The 19,094-nt window shown below is 44.2% G+C and overlaps 1 protein-coding gene across 1 annotated transcript in view; it reads left to right on the top strand.

Annotated features, from left to right (window-relative positions):
- caskin2 (CASK interacting protein 2) overlaps window positions 1-19,094 on the top strand; it is a 144,467-nt gene that overhangs the window by 9,565 nt on the left and 115,808 nt on the right. The window contains 1 exon segment of the mRNA XM_084072176.1: window positions 2,576-3,245. Within this exon segment, the coding sequence (XP_083928302.1) occupies window positions 3,152-3,245 (94 nt within the window). The 5' untranslated portion in view covers window positions 2,576-3,151.

Below are 19,094 nucleotides of genomic sequence, written 5' to 3'. Positions count from 1 at the left end.
AATAGCCCAAAGAAATCTAAAGTGACACAGATGCGTTCCAGGTCTGAAAGGGTTAATGTTAAAGATTTTTATTTTATTTTTCAAAAATGGCAGATGTACAAGCTCGCAGCTTGCGCATCTGCTATTCCTGAGAATTTAGATAAGGACATCCGCGTCTTTCTCACGGGGATCCCGCGAGATCCAAGTGATTACATTTCTTCCCTCCCGTAAATATAGCCGATCTACAAGCTCTCGACGCGTTGTGATGCGACATGCGGTGAGCTTGTAGAGCGTGCTTTTTTCCGGTGTGTGCGGCATCGTCCTCCGTTTAGCGTGGGTCGTGCGTTCCACCGGGGTGGAAGAGTCTTTAAGTTCCCCCGATCTCCAGTTGAATGTGAATCCAGTCAAAGCGATCATAGAAAATGTACGGTAGAAGTGTGAGGGCAAGTTGTAAACAACAGCAGCTGGCGTGGTGGTGATGTTAGGCTGTTGTGGATGCCTCATCAATATTTATACAACACAGGCACGCTTAATACGGATAGTCGGTGTCTCTGAGACCTTTTGTCAATAAAGGTCCGGTTAGCACCAGTCAGTGTTGGAAAGTAAACCAAGAACATTTACTTAAGTACTGTACTTAAGCACATATGTTTGAGGTCATTTGACTTTACTGGAGTATTTCCAATGTTCAGTACTTTTACTTTCTACTCCACTACATCTCAGAGGCAAATATTGTACTTTTACTTTCACTTATTTGAAAAATGTAGGTACTGTACTAGTTACTTTGTAGATTTTGATTATTATTACAAAGCATCCATTACCCACTTCAGCCCTGTATGCATTTCGGCCATTTGAAGATAGCCGATCTACAAGCTCACAATGCTGCGGCGGCTGGCTGAAGTGTCACCGTCTTGTCACAAGGCTGGTACTGCTGGTGTGCGTGTGCGTGTGCGTGTGCGTGTGCGTGCGCGTGCGTGTGCGTGTGTGTGTGTGTGTGGGGAGAGTATTATATGAGGACACTTTCTGTTTAGTTTTCAGGATATTGCGACCTCTTTTCCTGAGGAGCATCGGCGTGCACGACTGATCTCCCAGCCAGTCGGCGGTGGGTGGGTGGATGGGGGTTTGTTTAGAAAAGGAGGGGAGGGGGGGGGGCGAGGAATCATGGTGCCTTAGGTTGTTTTACATCGCTGTAACGTTTCATGGTAAATTTATCTAATTACGATTAAACTCCAAGCGGATTGAGACACGGGGAAATCCTGTGTTGGGTTGGTTGGGTTTCTTTGTGGTTAGAGCCCCCCCCCCCCCCCGTTACAGCCATATGCAGACGTGAGTGTGGAATGGATGTGGTTTAGTGCTGCTGAGCCTGAACCAGAGGTATGAAAGAAGTATTCAATCCATTAACTTAAAGGTGCAGCAAGTGTTTTCTTTGGTTATATTTAGATAGCTCTCTCTTCTGATGCTTATCATTGCTATAGAGTGTTTGATCAGTAACGGGGGGTCTCCCCCTGCTCTCCAGCTCTTTAAGCAAACAGAAACAAACATTTTATAGGTCGGGTCTGTATCCTGTATCCTGCAGACAAAACTGGAGCTGGAACACTATACAAGCTGATGAATGGGTATTCTTTCCTGATTGGTTGAAAATGGCAACCCATCTGAAAATGTGTTCTCTGTGGAAAAGAGCTGGAGAGACGGCGGGGGCCTGAACAAACACTATAGTAATGATTACTAGTAACTATCTGAATATTGAGCTTAGACTTTTTCACAAACAAACCGTTTTGTTTTAACCGAAACACTTTCATTTGCCCTACGTTTAACTACTTTCAACCCGAGTGTACTTTCAATTGTATACACTCTCAGAGTGTACAATTAAACACATTAAAACCGGAAAAGCATCGTGTCATTTTAGACCTTTGCGTTGGCTATTCAAAAAATATCAGATATAAAACTTTGTACATCTGCTATTTTTGAACATTTTTTTTTAATCTTGAAAGTGTTGAGAAATACTGATTTAGAAGGCATATGTGTAGAATCGGCCTCAGTTCTTAATACACTGAGGATTTCACTGTGTAGAATCGGGTCCCAGAGATGAAATATGGTATCAAACGGGGGTCCCGTGACTCCCGTGGCCTATTGCGTCTCACACTGGGGGTCCCTGAAATAAAAAAAAAAGAGAAAGATTGAGAATCACTGCTATACAACATTGGTTCTCAAAGTGTCGTCCGGGGACCCCCGGGGGTCCTTGGGGAGGTTCCAGGGGGTCCCCAGCAAAATGTGTTAATATAGCATCACAATCATTTTAACCACTTCAACCTTTTATACTTTGGCTATTTAAAAATAGCAGATGTACAAGCTTGTAGATCTGCTATTTTTCTAAAATCTTGAACATTAGTGAAGTTTTTTGAATATGTATATATATTTTAAAGCAAACATTTTAACACAAATCTTTGCTTCTGGGGGGTCCCTGGCAACATATTTTCAGATGGGGGGGTCCGTGACCAAATATATAGCAATTTTGAGGGTCCCTGGCATGAAAAAGTTTTGAGAATCACTGCTTTACAACACTAGCTGAGCTGTTCTCTCTCTGCTCTCCTCCCTCCAGGTCGTGTCCTGCTGCTGCTGCTTGACGAGGCTCCGCCAGGCCCTCTCTCTGGGCCCCTCCGACCACAGCATCCCACAGTGGTCCCCCCCCCCCCCCCCCCGCCCACCATCCCATCACCAAATAGCTCCACACAGCAGCCTCCTCCAAAACCCCACAGCTGGCAGCTTCTGGAAAGAACGACTCTCCAACCCACCCCTCCCGCCCCCCCCCCAAAAAAATCGAGCCCACCGAAAAAAAGTCGTCTGCCTACAGGAAATTAAGGAGCGGAATACTTTTTTCCTCGACGTCTGGGACGCAGGGCAACCGGGATATACGTGTCGCGGCGGGTTTTCCGATCTAAGGCTTTTCCCTCCGACCTCCGGCGGATCGTCTGCCGCCCGTCTGGGTCTTTTTTTTTTGTTCTAATTTCCTCTGGGCCGTGTGTGTGTCGGTCGCTGGAGGGGGGGTTGTAAGGGGTGTGGGGGGCGTCTGTCTTACCTGAGGCAGCTTGATGTCTCCTCCTCCGGGGCCCGGCAGCATGTGTCTGTGAGGAGAAAAAAGGAGGCGGACTTTGTATTTGCGGCGTTGCTCGCCACCATGGGGAAGGAGCAGGATCTCCTGCAGGCTGTGAAGAGTGGAGACCTGCCCTGCACGCAGAAGCTCCTGTCCAAGCTCAAGGCCAACAGGAACAGTGAGTGACGTTTGATACTTAAATCTGTTGTCATAATAACCCCATTCATTATAAGACTTTTTTTTAAAAGTCTTCTAAATCCTAACAGTTTTTCTGAAAAACATATGTCGCTATATATCAGGGGTTTTCTAACTTTTTCATGTCAAGGACCCCCAAAAATGTGTTTGGCCGCCGACCCCCAATTCAAAAATATTTTGTCCCAGGGACCCCCAGAAGCAAAGATTTCAGTTAAACACATTGGCCCTCATTTATCAACGCAGCGTATAAACCGCCATATATTTTTCCATATATTCGGCCGTACACCAACGTCGAAGTCACATTTATCAACGCATCCTACACAGCTGATCCGAGCGTACACTTGGTCCCAGCGTTGATAAATGTCATGGCTGAAACCGAGCGTCATTTAAATAACACGCCCTTAAATATTCTCAAAACGCCCCGATTTTACGACATGAAGACGAACCAGAATACGACCAAAGACTCCAATCCACTTCCTGGTTAACTTATGACTTCAAAAGCCTGTGTATCTCGGCTCCTCAAAAATGGTTAAAAATCCTGGCACTCAGTGTACTCTGTTTTAAAAAAAACCTGGCACCCCATGTGTTAAAAAACATTATCATTATATTCAAAGATTTGCAAAAATGTGCACGATTTTACAAAAATAGTAGCTCATATGAGCTTGTATATCTGCTATTTTTGAATTGCTAAAGTATAAAGTTGGTTAAAATGACGCGATATTAACTACTTTTGCTGGGGACCCCCTGGACACCAAAAACAGCATAAGGGCTATAATACTGAGCAAGTGTTCTCTGTGTCCTGAAAAGTTCTCCCTAGTGATGTCACCAGTATAACATCTGTGAATGTGAAAACTATGAAACCTTGTTTCATACAGTAGCCTCCACAGTGGCCACAACCTTTTGCTTTTGCTGAGTTCATGGCAAAATTGCGACCTTGACTTCAGAAAATATGAATCAGGTTGATATAATGGCTGCCTTTATAGGCTGTGCTTGCCCACTAAATGCATTATGGGAATTGCAGGAACACCAGCAATGGCCAAAAATGGACAAGGAAGCTTCTCTTGTGGGTTGTGTAGTACAGTGGTCCTCAAAGTGGGGTCTGGGGACCCCCAGGGGTCCTTGAGGGTGGTCCCCAACCAAATGATTGAGAGCTACAGTAGGAACCAAATGGAACCCCACGAGTCTGTAACTTCCCTTTGGTTCCATTTTTTACTCTGTCAGAGTTATGTGGGTCTGGGGCCTGCATGCACACCAAACTGGGTTCCTTGAAATTAAAACGTTTGAGAACCCCTGTTATAGCACATATTGTTCCTCTACTGTCATAACCATCTACAGTGAACCTAAATGCACAGTAACAGCACGAGAGTTTCCCTTGTTTAGCTTTCATCTCAGATAAATGATGCAGACTGTGCGTTAGTCAGATACAGTGTGTGCTTTCCTTTTATCTTCCAGACACAAATTGCAGACAGTAGTAGGGGCGGTACAAGGCTTTTGGGAACATGCTTATACAAGCAGGTTTGCAGAGTTCTGCCTGTGGCTGCGTCGATGCCACACCTGTCATATAGCCACTAAACCTCTGCAAATCTGTAACCTCCAAACCCATGATGCCGGGGGATTCTCTGACAATAGCTGTTGAGCCAGCCGAAAAAAAACCCGACAGCTCTCCGTTCAGACATGATCCCCGCAAACCACCGAGGCGTCTCGCTGACTAATGAACCAGTTTTCCGTCTTCGCTCTTCTGACGGCTCAATGAATATTCAAACCCCCTCGACGCGCAAGTTGCGTTTTCTTTTTTTGCGGCCCGGGTAATGTTTGATTTTCCTGGGGTTATTTTCGATGGGAGAAATTGCTCATGAAATCGGAGTGTGTGTGAGAACGGCTGGAATACGAGCGCGGTCGCGTCGGCGAGTGATTTGAACCGATCGCGCCGAGGTAGAACGGGGTGCCTACGTTGCACCACACAGACGCATCACTCGCCCTCGCTGCCGCCGCGTGCCTGGTGTCGAGGTGAGTGTGGGTCTGTGGAGCCAAGGTGACTCCACACAGTAAAACCCCCCCCACCTTCAGCGAAAGCTTACATCAGGGGTCTTCAACCTTTTCAGGCCAAGGACCCCCTAACTGAGAGAGAGATGAAGCAGGGACCCCCACTATGTATTACATAAAATTGTGTTGCAGATTAAAGCTTTTCATAGATGTTGGATTCATGTTAACGTGTATTTTCAGACATTTAACGACTTAAACCGTCAATACTTAGTAAACTTTCACGCTGTACTTGGTCTGCTCTTTTTCCCCCTCTTTGCTGAAAATAGCCGATCTACAAGCTCACATGCCTCGCAGCGCGAGGCATGTGAGCTTGTAGATCGGCTATTTTCGGCTAAAGTTGCCCTTAGAATAGGGTTCAAGTGGTTAATATAAAAGACAATGATCATACAGTATCACACAGATTTGGCGGACCCCCTGTAGTAACTCTGAGGACCCCCTAGGGGTCCCGGACCCCCTGTTGAATACCCCTGGCTTACAGGGAAATCTATCCCAGAGGATTAGCGTCGTCCAGGACCGATCAAGCCCCCCCCCCATGTTGATGACACAGTAATGAACACGGCCCCCCTGCACGCCGAAAGCCTGTCCTCAACATCTCTCCCTTGGCTTTAATTCACGGGAGAGCTGCTTTAGCGTGCACAGCCCTAAGGCTTCCTCCAGAAGACAGCTTTCTCGGCCCTCAGGGTAGGTAGAGGAGGAGGGGGGGGGGGCATCTCGATGTGGGTGGGACCCCACCTATATGACGGGGGGTCAGGTCTTCCTCAAAGGCTTCAAAGACAACACAACCGGAGAAAGGGTTGCTCCCTTTTTTTTTTAGATATCGAGTCCCTCGGAATCCTCCTCCGTCTCTCGCACAATGGACTGTTCTCTCAGGTTACAACAATGGCACCCCCGTCAAACTCCTCGTTCGACGTTTCCTTTATCCTCGCCGTTCTCTTGACAGGTTTCTTCTTCCGAATAGGGGTTTTGGCCGCCCCACCGCCCGGCACTGAGAAGAAAACGCGCCGCAGGTTCACACAGCGGCTCGTCGGGTCACACCTGGCCTGAAATTCCCCTCCTCTGGGACACAATGACTAAGCGCTGCGTCCCTTCCTTAGCGCGTGTAATTACCCCCCAAATGACAGCGTTGGCTGTTTTGGAAGGGGGGGATTTTCACGCCTGCAATTGCGAAATGGAAGGGTTGCGGATGAGGCCTAATGTTACGCTAGAGTTTATCACCTCTACAAAAGGCTCTGGAAGTTGTGATGAGATGATGATAGGGGTTTGGGAGGAAAACGACTAAGGCCTGATTTGTACATGGCGGCACGACAGTGTCCTGTGCTGAAAATAGCTGATCTACAAGCTCACAACGCGTCATGGCGCCACGGGTAACCCTAACCCTAACCCTAGGTATAACGTAAGTGGTTAGTGTATGTTTTATAATGTAATATATCTTCAAAGTAACTATAATTGTAGTGGAGTAAAAGTACAATATTTACCTCTGAGATGTAGTGGAGTAGAAGTAAAAGTATAGACGATTGGAAATACTCCGGTAAAGTAAAAGTACCTCAAAATTGTACTTAAGTACAGTACTTGAGTACATGTATTTAGTTACTTTACATGTCGGTGTTACAGCTGAACGTTGAAGCTCGTGGAAGAGTTTGATGGTTGGAGACGACACATCATTGTCAATAACGACTTTGCTGCATCTATCCACCGCCTTTATGAACTTCGCTTTGAAGTACAAAAACTCTGCTCTGCCAGACTGTTTTTTTTTTTGCTTGTAGATCTGCTACTTTTGCTGATTCCCCCGACCGAGACGATATAAAGAGGGAAAAAGTCCCAGCATTTGAGCAAGAGTCACATTAGTCATTAGTCCGACTACGAGGACACGGCAGAACACCTGGTTGTGGAGCGTCCGTTGGCATCATTGTACGCAGAATTATTTTCCAGACAAATCGCCGATTTTTTTAAACATTTTTATTATTTCTCTTACACAAATCCAGTATTTTCTTCTCTTTTATGATTTTTATTTTACAATACTCTGTTTTCTCTGAAACTCTTTTCAATACATTAGCAAATTGACTGAAAACTCTCTATCAATCCTCTTACAAAGATCCAGTATTTTGTTCTCTCTGCTGTTTGCACCGCGATACATTTTGTTTTAAATCGATTTAGATTGTCACCAGTTTGAATCGATTTCAATCGATGTACATGATAAATCGTCACATGCCTATTGTACTGCCTACAGCTACACTTCTACTTGGAACAATCCCTGCTTTTTTTAAATTTAGAATTCGTCCTGGCTTCTCGTTCCTTTTTTCTATTTGCGTGACTAAGTGCTTCACCACAGAGATGGCGCCTGACAGCTAAAGAGAGGGTCTTGAGGGGCTGAGGGCCCCCCTCTAGCCCAGGGCCAACAGGAGGTCATGCTTTATCACGACGATAACCTATCGACCCCTCCGTACGGACCACCAGTGTCCAGCCTCGCTCTGGGCCTTTTTGGGCTGAAGATTGAGCACAGGGAGGTGAAGAGGTGCTAGGACAGGGTAGGGCCGTCACGATTACAACATTTAAGTTGACGATGAATTGTCGCACAAATAATTGCGATTAACGATTGAATTGTGTTTTTGGCATTGAACATATGAATTTCTTTTATAAATTGCCTTTTAGGCTTCGTAGTCAAAAATGATTATTTAGTCATTTTATTCTTTCAAAAAACTTAAAGATTCCAGAAATAGCTGCTCTACAAGTCACAAAGTGACGCGTTGTAAGCTTGTAGATCTGCCATTTCAGCTTTTTTCAATGTATGACATTTTTTCAACATGGAAACGATGATGTAAAATAATAAATACAATAATTGAAATTAGACGATTATGTTGTGATTAATTGTGACAGGCCTAGGACAGGGACAAACATGAAGTCACTTTATGTTCCTGCCTTGTTCTCCACCTCAGCCAGGCGGTTTCGAAGCACTATGACATTTATATTTGTTTGTGTCAAGGACCCCCAAAATAAATATTTATTTGGCCACGGACCCTCACCTCAAAATATTTTGTGCCAGGGACGAGCTCAAAACGTGTCTCTTCGCGCCACGCTTTGAGCTTGTGGATCTGCTACTTTTTCGGCTTTTGTGTGACGTTGTAGAGTGCTCAAGTAGCGTTTTTAAAGGAGCAGTTCATCCAAAAAAAATGACTTATTTTCTATCAATTACACACCCCGTGCCTTGAATTCATGGAGATTTGTTTAGTTTTTGTCGCATTCCTAACCCAATAATTTGATGACCGGGTCATCCGTCAGGAGAAGACTCAAAGAGTCTCTTACCGGAGATTATTGGCTTAGGAATGCGACAAAAACTAAACAAATCTCCACAAATTCAAGGCTTCATGGGGGTGAGTAATTGATAGAAAATAAGTCATTTTTGGGGCGAACTGCTCCTTTAATTTACAAAACAACACAAAAAGTTAGAATACGGAGATAGGAGGCTTCTAGGCTGACAGGCCTATAAACCTCTTCTGTGTGTGTGTGTGTGTGTGTGTGTGTGTGTGTGTGTGTGTGTGTGTGTGTGTGTGTGTGTGTGTGTGTGTGTGTGTGTGTGTGTGTGTGTGTGTGTGTGTGTGTGTGTGTGTGTGTGTGTGTGTGTGTGTGTGTGTGTGTGTGTGTGTGTGTGTGTGTGTGTGTGTGTGTGTGTGTGTGTCTGTCCCTCCGTCCCTGAGGGTGTTCCTCCAGACTGTCAGATTACCTCCGCCCCATTGTTCTCCCTGCCAGCCCCTTCCAGTTTATCACCTACGTGTTACGTGACCACTTGAGCTCATTGTTCTGTGGCTAACACCAGCAGCCCATTAAAAGGGGAAGCAGCAATCACTGAACCGTCCTCCCCTCAGTCTGTCTGTCTGCCTGCCTGCCCCCCCCGGGGGGACTGAAGCCCCCCGTTGTACTCTGTAACACAGGGGTCTTCAACGTTTTCAGACCAAGGACCCCCTAGCTGAGAGCGAGAGATGAAGCAGGGACCCCCTCTATATTGTATACAATTGTGTTTTTTTTATTATTTTTTTTTAACTTTGTCTGCTCTACACCTATACCGCTTTGCCAAAAATAGCCGATCTACAAGCTCACAACGCCTCGCGCTGTTAGCTTGTATACTATTGGCTATTCAAAAATATATATTCAAAAATATTCAAAAAGCTCTACAATTTCTTAAAAAATGTAAACATTTTGCAAATTTTGGAATGTATATATTTTACTCAAATCTTTGCTTCTAGGGGTGGACGGGGGGGTGGACGGGGGGGGGGGGCTGGAACAAAATATCTTCAGATGGGGGTCCACGGCCAAATTCATAATGTTGGAGGTCGTTATATGTTTTTTCCAAAAAACTGTTAGGGTTTAGAAATTAGAAGACATTTGTAGAACCCCCAGAAGCAAAGATTGGAGTTACAAATAATGTTCGCTTTAAAATATATATACATTCAAAAATGTTCACAAATTGTCATACATTTTCAAAATAGCGGATAGCATCTTGACCGGTGGGGAATCCCCCAGGGAATCCGGTCATTAACTTGGCCCACTACTTTTTAATCCCCATATACACCAAGGGCCCTGTCTTGCGTGCCGCCTTACCCCTAATGCCTAAACCTTTTAGGCATTTTTACTATTTTGAAAAACATTTTAAATCTACAAGCTCACAATGTGTCGACGGCTATTTTCACTTTTTCTTTTGTAAAAAAAGCCAAAAATATTTAGGCATAATGGGTAAGGCCAAGATAGGGCCCCACGTCTCTTTGCCGAAAACAGCAGATCCCTAGGCCACCAAATCAGTGGCCTTGGGGGGTGCACTCCCCGGCTAAACCATGTCAAAAGACTATAAAAATGATACCTAGTGTCTCTGTCTCCCTGCTTGGCATTCAGCATCAAGGGTTGGATTGGGGTTAAGTCCCAGTGACATACTAGCATCATGTCCAGGGGCTGTATTTGGACATCAAACTGCCTCACGCTATGGAAACAGGAGATAGGCTCCTGACCTATGGGGCCATATCATGGCTACCCGAGGCTACTTAACGACTTACTTTACAAGCCCACAACGGTATCACTAGCCAGAAAAAAAGAACGTGTCTAAAATCTACTTGGTTGTAGATCTATTCCCCTCTTTGGGGGGGGGGGAGGGTCTAGCCGTGCCTTTTCATGATATGCTGGTGTTCTTTTCACTCACGTGGATTTATTTATGCCCTCGATGGGAGCGCTACTACAGTGTCATGTAAGCAGAATCTATTATAATCTGCAATTTACTGTAGAGTGTTAGAGAGTCGTGGAATGAGAGAAGCTGTAAACAAATGCCTTCAGTCGTTCTCACACTTTCAGGCTTTTTCAAAAATGGAAAAAAAAGAACATCGTATGCACAAGCTGGCAGCGTGGCGCGAAGTGACGAGCAGACATTAACCACAGACTCTTGTGGGTGTTTTTGGAGCTAACGGGAATGGTGACATTAAGCCTTAAATTGATGTAAAAACATTGACTCGTAAGATGTTAATTAGTGTAGCTTTGGCTAAGCCGAGTGGGAATTATGTTGGTTGACCTATGACATAATAGCCAATTAAAGCCGTTAAAATTGTGCCTTTTAATCTAGGAAATAGTTTACAACTTATTCTCTAACAAATGAAACCCTATATACTTAGTTGACCGGGGCTTCCCTTTTTACGCCAATTCTCTTCGCCGAAAATAGACGAACTACTTAATATTTGCCGAGAATATACGGATGCCAGGATCCAAGGGGTTAATCTAGAAAAAAGCACGTCACAACTTATTTTCTAATTACAATCAATCAAACTGAAGGAAAGGGTTTTAGACGTCGCCTGCGTTTAAATCACGAGGAACAAGCAGTTCCTCCCCCCTCCCCCACTCCATCATTTCCATCTATCTTTATGTTTTCTTTTTACAACACAAGCGTGCCACATGAAACTCCATCACCGAAGCTAGAGGTTCAGTGATGTTCAGTGTTGAACAAAAACCCTCGAAACCAACAATAGGGCTCGTAAAACTGTTCCCCGTGTTTCCCTGGATGAAAAGAACCAGGGCCGTTGGAGAGAGACAGCCTGGGAAACTAAACTCAAACCGGCATCATGGTGATGAGGAGGATGATGATGAGGATGATGATGATAGAGCGCAGTGAGCAGCAAGCAGCTGTCTCTCTGTCTCTCTGTCTCTCTGTCTCTCTGTCTCTCTGTCTCTCTGTCTCCTCTGATCCCAGTAGGACTTCTAAATCCTTCCGTGTTAAAGCGGCGTTCCGTAAGTTTTATCATGACCTAACGCGGGATTCAAACCGCGGCTCTTTTGTGAGAGAGAACCTATGCCTAGTACTTAACCAGTGGTGTAAAGTAACTGAGTACATTTACTCAAGTGCTGTACTTAAGTGCAATTTTGAGGTGTTTTACTTTGCTGGAGTATTTCAAAATTTCTGTACTTTTACTTCTACTCCACTACATCTCAGAGGCAAATATTGTACTTTTACTCCACTTCAATTATTTTAAAACTTTAGTTACTAGTTACTTTGTAGATTTTGATTATTACTACAAAACATACATTAACCACTTCAGCCCTATATACAGGACGTTTTGGCCATTTGAAAATAGACGATCTACAAGCTCACAATGCGTCGCGATGCGACGCATTGTGAGCTTGTAGATCTGCTATTTTCAAAAGATGTTTATACATTTGAAAACCTGTGAAATGGGACATTCTGCATAATGAGTACTTTCTACTTTTGGTACTTTAAGTACATTTTGATACCAATACTTTTGTACTTTTACTCAAGTACATTTTGAATTCCGGACTTTTATTTGTAACAGAGCATTTCTACATTGCAGTATTGATACTTTTACTGAAGTAAAAAAAAATGTAGTTTTTCCACCTACCTACCTACCTACCGCCTTGTCAAGATGGAACCCCTGCTTGTCCAGAGGGAGATATTGGGCCCATGGGCTTCAGGCATTACTGCTTTTACAGGGTCTAAATGCCTCAATGGAAGAGGAGGGAGACCACCTCCAACCACTGCACATGTACTGTATTAGCAGCTCAAAACCTGTGTTTTGAGCTAGTAGATCTGCTAACTTTGCTACGTTTGTGTGACACTGTATGTGTAGAGGATGAAGAAGTGAGGCATTCATTTACAAAAAATATAAAAAGTGAAATTATGGAGAGATACAAGGTTTCTGCCCGACAACAACAACGCACTATAACATAATATCATACAGATGAAAAGAATGTTTTATTCACATACAAATTGAATTTAGTTTCATTCGTTCCAGCGGATTGCAGCTTTAATTGAACTCTGAGAGTAAAAAGTGCACCCAAAAAGGACCCCCCACTGTGCGCGTCTCCCCCCCCCGGCCCGCTTTGCTAGCCCCATGCTACATCATTATCCCCCATGCATTATTCATGATGTTTTGGTTTAAACTCAAACTCAAACTGGACCAATCATCTTCCACCTTTCCCCTCCCCTGACTCCCCCCCCCCCCCCCCCCCCCCCCCCCCGTTACACAGGGAGTGTAACGAAACCCTCGCGGGCCCTTTTTTGTTTTCCTCTTCAAGTTAATTTAGTTTTTAAAGCCTTTCCTGCTGACGAATGGAAAATAACTGAAGAAACTTCAGACATGGTTCACGTGGAAGCTTTTCAAGTTCATGTTTAAATGCACCATTTTTTACCATTTTCACACCCCGCGCAGTGAAGTCCTCCATGTCAATTTAACCGTTTGTAACTCGGAGAGTGTACAAAATAATGGGTCCATTTGGCTCTCTGAGTTAAAGGTCCTGTAAGTCAGTGGTCAACCAGTGGTCCGGGGACCACCAGTGGTCCTTGGGGCGGCGGGGGTGGGGGGGGTACCAGGGGGTCCCCAGCGAAATTAGTTAACATAGCGTCACCATCATTTTAACCACTTAGCTTTGGCTATTCAAAAATAGCAGATCTACAAGCTCATAGCGCGGCACTCGGTGCGCTATGAGCTTGTAGATCTGCTATTTTTGAAAAATCTTGAAAATGTGTGCATATCTTCGAATATATATTTTTTAAAGCGAACATTTTTGACTCAAATCTTTGCATCTGGGGGGTCCCTGGCACAAAACGTTTTCAGATGGGGGGTCCGTGGCCAAATGTATATCATTTTAGGGGCCCTCCTTGGCATGAAAAAGGGTGAAATCCACTGCTGTAAGTGATATGGCTTTATATAACGCAACAACAAAAGGTTAAAAGGTTAAAGCTCTATCATTCTCTCCAGGTCTTTAGTAAACAGAAAATACATTTTCAGGTCAGGATACCAATTTCATCCAATCAGGAGAGAGAACCCCACAAACAGCATTTATCAGCTTCAATTGTATAGTGTTCCGGTTGCAACTCTGTCTGTTCACTTTGTTATAGCCTGTATCATGTAGGAGTTCTCTCTCCTGATTTGATAAAATGAGTATCCCAAACTGAAAATGTATTTTCGGTTTACTGAAGAGCTGGAGAGACGGGGAGGACCTCCTGTTACTGAACAAACAGTCTTAACAATGAATGCTCAAAATGTAGAGCTATTCAACTCTTATTTGATCAAAAAATTAAGAAATAAATCACTTTCACCACATTTTAAATACACTGAGGATTTTGACTGTGCACCAACGCGCTCTCCGCCAAACCCCAAAAGCTTGACATGTCCCTATCCAGTGTGTCTACTTTACTTTGGGGAAGGGTTGAGCAAACACATAAGCATGTTTGTTCAGCCAGTCCCTTGCTTCTTCTTGCCCCTTCTTGCTACATAACGTTTTTTTGTGGGGAGGCCCCCGGACCCCTCATCACAATAGCCTTAGCATGGACAAGAGGTCGAAACAGGAAGGAAACTTTCCGCTTTTCTTTTTTTGTAGACACTGGCGTGTTTACAGGGAAAGTGTTAAAACCCTTTTTAGCCAGACCGTGACATTCTCCTGCTGGACTTTTAGCGGGGGCGTGATGTTTGTCCGTCAACTGTGCCGTTTGTGTGTTAAATGGTTAATTGGCTCGCTAAGCGGACGGGGTCCCTCATGGGCCTGTTTTTTTTTTTTTAAAGGAGGTCGGTCGTACCTCTGACGTTGGAGAAACAAAACAAGTGTCTCTGTTGGAACCCGAGGGCCCCTCGGGGCCACTAGCTGTCAGGGGGGCTTTTGTCCCGGGGGCCGGGAAGAAAAGGACAAGCGGAGTTAGGAAGGATAAGTAAAGGTTAACATTACACCAGGGGTGTCCAAACGCTTTTCAAAGAGGGCCGTATTTGAAAATATGAAAATAGGCTCTATGCACAGCAGCCATATTGTGAAGACATTCACAGGTGTTACCAATGATACTAATGAAGGCTCTGTTCCATTTAGTGTAGCACAGTGGTTCTCAGATTTCTCAATTTCCACGAGAGTGTAGAAATGGAACCATTTGGTTCCATTTGTACACTCTCAGAGTTACGCACTCGTAAGGGGCCATTTGGAAACCATTTAAAGAACCATGAGGGTCCCTGGACCCAAATTTTAAAGCCACTTGGTGTAGCAGAGTGTTTCCAGTGAGCCAACATGCACGATATCAACACCCTGACTCTGTTTGACCAGAATGGAACAGAGCCTTCATTAGTATCATTGGTAACACCTGTGAATGTCTTCACAATATGGCTGCTGTGCATAGAGTTACCCGACGGCTGACCTTATCATACTGTACCTTTTGGACCATAACAAAGTCGCATACAAATGCATCACATTACAGCCATTTCAATTAACTATTGTGCAATATCAGTATTATTATTACTTCTTTTTTTTGTAAGTGTTGCCAAATGTAAGCCACTCGGCTCTGAACAAAACAAAAACAATTCAGCCCTTTTTCAGCCTGAGGAGAAAAAGAAAGAAAAACGAAGAAACATGTTGAGAATAGGCCAAAATCTAAGATATCTACATACACAGCATAATCCAGCTGCCACCAGCACGTACACGCACATGAGGTCAGACATAAGGTGCACGAGGTTAGACACAAAAGTGGTAGCACTTTCGGTAGGTCCCCAATAGCAGCAGGTATGTACATGAGATTAGACATTAAAGGGATAGTTCAACCCCCCCCAAAAATCTTTTTTTTCTATCGTTTAGTCACCCCATGGAGACTAATGGATATTTTTTTAGTTTTTGTCGCATTCCTAAGCCAATAATTTGATGACCGGTAGGCAGCGGTTCCGGTAGGAGACACAAAGGAGACTCTTTGTGTCTCCTACCGGAACAAAAAAATATCCATGAATTCAAGTCTTTATGGGGTGACTAATCGATAGAAAAAAAGTCATTTTGGGGGTGAACTATCCCTTTAACGTCTGCTATACGATTACAATACCGGCGGTTCCCAAACTTTTTAATTTCAAAGACCACCATAACGGTTCCATTGGGTTCCATTTGTACACTCACAAAGTTACAGACCTGTAAGGGTCCATTTGAAACCCTCTATAGGAATTGTTAAAGGATCTCAACCTTAGAAATACAGATACTAGTCATATTGTTACATAGTTATATTGTATTAACATACTCTACCAGTCAGAGTTGCACATGGATAAATGAACACTGAGGGTTTTACAGTGTAAAAAAGGGGATCAAAGCTTGCCTCTGATTAGTCAGTGTTGTTACAGTTCGGTGATGCAGAACTAAAATGAGATGTCCAGAACCCCCCCATGTGCCAACTAAACTTACAACATGGACATTTAGGAGGGAGACCTAATTTCCGCTAAACTGAAGAAAAAAGAAAAGAAAGAAAGAAAGAAAAGTCCAGCTTTGATGTGATTAATAATATGGCACTACCAAGCACTACCACAGGCAATGGAGCAACACGCTGCGTAATTGGGCCCACTCTAACTTTTCTTAATGCAGCCTTTGAAATGAAAACGAGATGATAATGAATGTGGATTTAGACTGCATTATGTGTAGTGGTTCACAGTAGTGTGTGTGTGTCTGCGTGTGTGTGTGTGTGTGTGTGTGTGTGCGTGCATGCGTGCGCGTGTGTGTGGGTTGTCTGTCTGTCTTTGCTTGTGTATTATGTAATAATTCTTCCAGACAAGGTCTTTTGTTTATCCCTTTGCTACTTCGTAACTTCAGGCCAGATTCTGAAGTCGCAACATCAGAACGACCGGGTTAGACATTCTTTCTTTCTTTCGTTTGTTAAATGGTGCATTTTGTATTGCGCTTTTTTCTCCAAAGAACATTCACCCCATTACTCACACACACAAATGGCAGAGGAAACCGTGCAAGGCACCGACCTGCAAGACACTCTTTCAGTGTCTTGCTCAAGGACACTTCGACACTAACCCTACCATTCATTCTTCCCATAAAATATTGCAAATTCTTTTTGAAAACCGCAAAAAAATATATATATATTATTAAATATGGTATATAATATAATTAAATATTCAAGTATTTTTTGGAACACAGTTCTTATATGACGTGATCTAAGATTCCAATACAAACAATTACGCCGCGACCCAGGGAGATAGCGCCCTCTAGCGGCAGTGATGTTAGACCTCAGTGCTCTATACCAGCGTCTTTTCTGTTACTTGTCGATCGGCTATTCTCTGCGAAAGTCTTCCCCACAATAAGGATGCTGGGGTTTAACCCATTAAGGCCTGAGTCCGATTCTTAAAATGTTTTCTAAATCCTAACAGTTTTAAAAAATATATATAAAACATATTTTTTCACGATTTTTCAAAAATAGCAGATCTACAAGCTCATAGCACGGCACTCGGTGCCGCGCTATGAGCTTGTATATCTGCTATTTTTGAATAGCCAAAGAGTGGATATAATCCAGTCAGAATCAGAGACCCCCCCCCCAACCAGGGCTTTTAGACTTCACAGCTTTTCCACAGCACATGCATGTGTAGGCTGTGTTCTCACCATTACAGTGGAAAGCTGCTATTTTCAGCCTACTGGGTTCCCTACTTCTACTGCAGGCACCAGTGCTAAGCCACTTTTTTTCTCAACCACCAGGGGTCCAAAAGATGGACCCTTACGGGCGTCTGTACCTCTGAGAGTGAACCAGGAAGTAGTTCACCCAAAAAATGACTTAGTTTCTATCAATTACACACCCAATTTTTGTCCTGAGACAATAGTTTGATGACCGGGTCATCGGTCAATAGGAGAGAAAGGCTCTTTGAGTCTCCTACTGGAGACTCCGCTAGTCATCAAATTATTGGCTTAGGAATGTGACGAAAACAAAAGAAAATCCATGAATTCAAGGCTTCATGGGGTGTGTAAAAAGTCATTTTTTGGGTGAACCACTCCTTTTAATGGGTCCATTTGTACACCCTCAGAGTAAAAAGAAAAAGCACTGATGATTTTACGGGGTTGATTTGGGGTCCCTGAGACGTTGTAGAAGCCGGGCGGGACACGGCGGCGTGACTTATGAGCAGCAGCTGTGGACACAGCCCAGGTTTTCACAGCTATATTTCCCCCAAGACGTCGTGCTGCATCTCTGCCAGCCATTGTCCACACGGGGCAGCGCAGCGCGGCGGTTGCGCGGATTTGAATGCGGAGCAGAGGAGAAGAATAGAGGCGGGGGCGATGTCATCACAGGACTGGAATGCGCACCCCGCGGCCATACCTTCGATTCCTTTTGCTGCCACTTTGTGGAATCTGACACCGCTTTGGGTTGGAGAATACAACGAGCATGTCCCACTACGTTTCCTGGAGCTTTCTTAGTGGAGGACAAAGGAGGCCCGGGGCATGGGCCTCCTCCTCCTCCTCCTCTTCCCCGATGCTTTGGCAGGCTGCCAGCCAGCCCAGACCTAGCCCAGTACTGTTGCTCTCCCCGGGAGATGGAGCTCGACTTCAAACGGTGTTGCACTGGAAGGTTGTCAATACATAAGTAGTAGGGGTGTGCCGATACACAAAATTAAAGGATAAGGATAATTCCTTTTAACAGGTCGTTCATGAAAGTCCTTGCGGTCTTGTTTCCAATGAGAACCTGTGAGCAATTAGGGGTTAAGAGTCTTGCTCAGGGACAAATTTCATTTCATCGACACATATGCTGTCCTGGTCTGGAATCGAACCTGGGGCAACCAGGGCCTCTGGCTCCCTAGGCGGGCTCACTAACCATTCATCTATGGCCGCCCCCCAATTCACGATACGATATATGATATTGGGCTCATGATATCGATACGATACACAATATATGGCAATATATTATGAAAATATATGGCGGGGGGGGGGCTTCTGAAAATATAATATATATGTAAATGGGTGGGGAAAAAAAGCAAATGCAAACAAATACTTCTGTTTTTGCATTATTATTATTGCAAAAAATTCAAATACACGTATCGCGATATATCGTGGGACGATATATCGACGCACCCCTAATAAGTAGTGTCACTTCTTGTTGGGAGACAGGAGATGCAGGAGAGAAATTATTATGAATAATAATTGTAATGCACTAATGCAGTGGTCTTTCAGTGTTGTTCAAGACAAGGACCCCTTAGCGAGAGAGAGAGCGAGAGAGAGAGAGAGAGAGAGAGATGAAGCAGGGACCCCCACTACATATTTTATAAAATTGTCGCAGATTCAACTTTTTCATAGATTTCATAGATAGCTTCATACACTTGTTTGACAGCACTGTCGTTGCACTGTTTGTTGTTTTAATTGAATGTTACCCCACGATTTGGCGGCCCCCCTGTAGTAACTCTGAGGACCCCCTGTTGGAGACAAATGCACCAATGTTTCTCAACAACGTGCTACGGAGTAAAAAACGTTGGCATAAAAACGACACAAAACCCAACTGTACACAATTAGAAAAAGCAACACAACCACTTACAACCGC

This window comes from Gymnoscopelus microlampas, assembly GCF_963454915.1.
Source record: "Gymnoscopelus microlampas genome assembly, chromosome: 11".
NCBI lineage: Eukaryota > Metazoa > Chordata > Actinopteri > Myctophiformes > Myctophidae > Gymnoscopelus > Gymnoscopelus microlampas.
Note: the sequence above shows the minus strand (reverse complement) of the source record. Positions and strands in the feature narration are given on the sequence as shown.